Genomic DNA, 5116 nt, shown 5'->3' on the forward strand with positions numbered 1-5116 from the left:
TGCTTGATGAATCAGGGGCATTGTCTCTCTATTTTCATATAAATTTAAGAAAACGCAAGATATTGGTAGTTTAAAAATATATATGGAGGAAAAGAAATTGGTTTTATATATTTAGTACTAATATTCTGGAGTATCTGCACAATGTACCTAATATTTTAATTTTTTGGAATGCATGAGATACAAATAGATTGCTAAATTTGTCATATACCAAACAGTTAAAAAATATGCCTTATACAAAGTCAAAATTTTAAAGCATTTCTACCCTCAAACCCTAATTTATCACTGATCATGTAATATACCAACATTTTCCAAAATGTTAGTAAACCCGAACTGCTAAGAGCAGTACAGTGACCCCCACATGGTGTTTCTCATTATTACATTTGCATGTGATATACACTTAGGTACTGCATATAAAAACTCATGCAGTATGATAATAATCGTTTGTTCAATCTGTTTTTAAAGCTTTGGCAATATGGAGAGTGGGTAGATGTCGTTATTGACGATTACCTTCCAGTTAAAGATGGGAAACTGGTCTTTGTACACTCAGCCTCAGGAAACGAATTCTGGAGTGCACTATTGGAGAAAGCCTATGCCAAGTATGAGCCACATTTATTTTTCATATTAGATTTTTACAAACATTTTTACATTTATAAATATAGGAATGTCACAGATGTCATTGCTGACCCATTTTCTTTCTCTGTAGGGCTAATGGATGTTATGAGGCTCTCTCCGGAGGAAGCACCTCTGAAGGCTTTGAAGACTTTACTGGAGGAGTAACTGAGTGGTATGAGCTGAAAAAACCACCAGCTGACTTGTACTCCATTATCGTAAAGGCTTTAGAGAGAGGGTCCCTCATGGGATGTTCTATTGATGTAAGTATCTTTAGGATTTTGCATACATATTTTATTAGCTTCCTCACAAGGTGACCTGTTCATTCTACTTCATCATCTTGCACATAATATATTTTGTTGTTTATTTACTAGTTTTTAGGTAAACTAACCTAAGTAGAAACATTTTCTCAACCCCCATTGTAAGGGGTAATTGCTTGTTTTGTTTAAAATGATGCAGGAGGAGTTAAACGTAGTTTAGCCATTGCCTTCCCAGCAGCTAGCGCTCAACTTATGTGCACTAAACCAGTCCTCTGCAGCCTGTTCTTAATACTCAATGCCAGGCCAACTTGACCATTGATCATCCATTGGCCAGTCATCAATTTCAATACAAGTCTATGAGCATTGCATTGTACTGGATGATATTGGGGCTCTGTCCTGAAACTGGAGCATTGGACAGTGAAGGAAAATGGCCGGAGGAGTAAATTTTAATTCTTCAGCTTCATCCCATAGAATTAATGAGCATTGATAAATGAACACTATTTTGTCCTTTGCTGACTACTGTGTTTTACAATACCAGTGTAATTCATGTATGGTAATTTGCTTTCTTTGACAGTATATATGTGGTTTAATTCTGCTTCTCCATCAATCATTGTTTTCTTTCTGTTCTTAGATCACTAGTGCAACTGATATGGAAGCTATAACCTTCAAGAAGCTGGTAAAAGGTCATGCATACTCTGTCACTGGAGCTAAAGAGGTATATATAGTACTAAAGCGCTGATACAGTTCAATGTACCTTTTGTCACCATGAACTACTCCATCTTCCCCTCCCCTTTTTCAAGTTTGTACCTATAGATCCATGTAAATAATTGTACAAGTTAAAGAGCACCTTTCAGGAGAAAAATATGTCGGCTAGAAATTGATGTATCTCTGACGGTCTATGACTTTAAAGTGAAACTTAAGTCCCACTTTTAAAAATACATGATCAGGCAATAACTGTTTTTACTTGAGCCTGATCACTGCCCAGCTGTCAAAATTTGCTGACCTGTGCATGCAGTGGTTGTCAGGGAAATCCTGCAATCCTGGCTTCCTTTGCACATGCCAGTAATGAATGAACTGCTGCACAGCTGTCTGTTTCACCTGAGGAGCTCTGCTATGGACGGGTGTACGTGAGTAGCACAGGTTTAGTCCTACTGAAAGAAACTGCTGAAGTTTGCAAAAACATGTCAGGATCCATTATCTTCTAGTCCAGTAACCCTGAAGGCTGTCAACATGACATCCAAACAACTAGCATTTTCAAAATGAGAAGTCAGAAATGTCAGTCAACATATTTCTCTAATGATGGGTATTCTTTAAATATGGAATTAAAAAAAATTCTCTCAGTTGATTTGCTGTTTCCAGCCCTTGTACCCAGTACTTTGAGCTGGCAGAGCTAAATACCTGTCCTTATCCAAATTTATATTTGAATATCACTGTGTGAATCTGATCATGTCTGTTACAACTCAGAGTGTCAAGATCCTGTCTGTTGATCTGCACAATAAGGTGTGAGGGTTGTTGTTGCAAGCTGTTCCTATGTCAGTCCTTGCTTTTTTACAGACTCTTATGTGAACTAATGAGTTTGGAACTTGGGCTGAAGGTTCTAAAACACAATCATACAAGAGATTTTTGAATATGGGTAGCAGTGTAACACTCTACAAAACAGGATATTTGGATTTCATATTTTAGAATGAACTGGCTTTCCTCATATTTAAGCTCATTTTCATGAGTGATATTTGATGTATCTTTCAAACTCATCTTTCCAAAGAAAGGAGGATTTCCTGGCCACACTCATTACCATTGTTTTAGATATGGAAATATTTTTGAACAGTGTCATCTTTGGCAAGTTAACCCTGCAGCTTGATCACATTTTGGCATTGTTTTGTTTTAGGTTAATTTCAGAGGCCAAAATACAAAATTAATTAGAATGAGGAACCCCTGGGGTGAGGTTGAGTGGACTGGTCCCTGGAGTGATAAGTATGTGTCAAAACTTGGCATTTTTCACACACTTTTGTGTCTGTCACAATCTACTATTTTACTGTTATATTGACTCTGGCCTAACAACATACAAGATACTAGTTTAAATGTAATGGTGTATCTTTGTAGCTCAAATGAGTGGAACTATGTGGATCAAGCACAAAGAGATGACCTCAGAAATAAAATGGAGGATGGTGAATTTTGGTGAGTGTTCCTACAATAGCATTTTTCTTTGTGGATGACATTGGAACGAACAGTGACCTTTTACATATATTTCTGATTCAATGCACAGTTAGAATTGCATAGGACATGTGTACACATTTGTATGGTAGCCATATACACATATGAAACTAATATGGAAGAATTTCTATGATAGATTACATTGTAGAGCAGCAGAGAATTATCTGGAAAACCTACGCTGCTCTGCAGTGTAATGCATCTTAGAAAGTGTACTAAATTTACACTTTAGTAGTGACTGCTTGAAACAGACTTCCAACATAGGTAGCCAATTATTCAACTATAGGTGAATGTAGCCACTTGCTTTTTTCACAATGGTACATTCACAATTTTTTTATTTAAATTGTACCTGAACTCAGGAACACTTTTGCAAATGAAACCTATAGCTGAGCTCCTACAATGAAGGCATTTCACACCTACCTTGTGTGTACATTGCAAGCTGTTTTTAGCAGCTAATGATTCTTGAATATGTCAACTGGGCTTAGTCCACTGTGCCTCTGAAACATCACATTGGAGGGTCACAGAAAGGTTAAGAAAACAAATGCTCTATCAATACAATATTATAAAGGTATGTAGAACAAGGCAGAGAAGAGATTATGTGAAAGAAAGTTTAATGAAGGTTTGTTTTAATGTGAAACTAAAGTTACAATTTAAAAATTTGAGAACAGGCAGGGATGTATTTCATTAGGCATTCTTACCTGCCTGATCTCTGTATCCCCTCAAGACATGTTTTATTTAATTTATGTGCTTCATTTTAATTTTAGTATTCATTGGAATTTTTTTATAATTGCAAACCAAACCTTTTTGTTCCAAAACGTTTTACTAGCATTTTATTTTGCGTGATTTCCATTTTTTTAGGATGTCATTCCAAGATTTTTTGCGTGAATATTCCCGTCTAGAAATTTGCAATCTCACACCAGATGCCTTGACAGCCCGCAGATACCGCAAATGGAACACAACATTTTACCATGGATCCTGGAGAAAGGGCAGCACAGCTGGTGGCTGTAGAAACTATCCAGGTATCTGCATAATATTTGTTTTTTGGGTCTTAGGCTTACTATAAAACATACATTATGACTATACAATCAACTATACATTTACCAAAACTTTAAAATATGAAGATCTGATAATTCTATCCAGTCAAACAGGCAACACACTTGCTAGTGGGGTACAACACACTTATACATAATACAAACCAGCGGTTGCCAACCTGTGGCCTGCAAGAAAATTTTGGTGGTATGTAGCTGTGGCCGGTGTGCCACCCAGTGGGGTCAGGAGAAGGACTCAGTTGAGGGGGTGCACTGGCCAGAGCCTCAGACCATGTCACCCGTATAGATTGCAGTCTCAGGGCAGTGTGCCTAAAGTTGTGTCTCTAGTCTGAGCCTGCGATGGGAGATTGGGCTGGATCTGGCATTATGATGTCACTCTGTTAAAAGTTTCTTCCCCTTCGAATGACACACGGCTTCTCATGCATACGCAGTCCAGTGCCCGTAAATTTAGTGGTCCATGACTTCCAAAAGCATTGGCAACCACTGATATAAACTGTCTATTTTGTTGTAAACCCACTGTATAGTAAAATGTGTCCTACAGGTTCCTTGTAAATGACAGTTTGACATATATCCTGCTGTTCTTTTCATAGTATTGTGAGCTGACTTACAACCAGTGAAATATCAGGGTACTCACTGGTTGTAATTCATTGAGGAAGCATGTAGCTCTAGAAGTACAATCTGTGATTACTGATTGCTTCTCTACTTCATGCAAAAAAGGGCCACAATCGAACAGGATTTTTCCCAGCTATAGTAGAGTTGTGTAGTATGACTAAAGGTAATGTTAAAATGAAATCGCTGGATATTAATAGAATATAAAATATTGCAAAATGTATACGTTTGGTAGCAACTAATGTTGAGCAAACCCGAACGGAAAAGTTTGGGTTTGAGTTCGGTGTTCGGGCAGATCATAGTGGAACTGCAGATTACTTCTGCAGTTCCACAACAATGTCCAGACACTACAGGTGATGAATGGGGACTTGTCCCCATTCA

At 37.5% G+C, this 5116-nt stretch overlaps 1 protein-coding gene across 1 annotated transcript in view; it reads left to right on the forward strand.

Moving 5' to 3' along the window:
* CAPN1 (calpain 1) overlaps window positions 1-5116 on the forward strand; it is a 48951-nt gene that overhangs the window by 23574 nt on the left and 20261 nt on the right. Inside the window, exons 5-10 of the mRNA XM_072421400.1 lie at window positions 463-596; window positions 704-872; window positions 1501-1584; window positions 2755-2840; window positions 2970-3044; window positions 3936-4096. Coding sequence (XP_072277501.1) covers window positions 463-596; window positions 704-872; window positions 1501-1584; window positions 2755-2840; window positions 2970-3044; window positions 3936-4096 — 709 coding nt within the window. The remainder of the gene's footprint in view (window positions 1-462; window positions 597-703; window positions 873-1500; window positions 1585-2754; window positions 2841-2969; window positions 3045-3935; window positions 4097-5116) is intronic.

This window comes from Pyxicephalus adspersus, chromosome 9, assembly GCF_032062135.1.
Source record: "Pyxicephalus adspersus chromosome 9, UCB_Pads_2.0, whole genome shotgun sequence".
In the NCBI taxonomy this organism is placed as follows: Eukaryota; Metazoa; Chordata; class Amphibia; order Anura; family Pyxicephalidae; genus Pyxicephalus; species Pyxicephalus adspersus.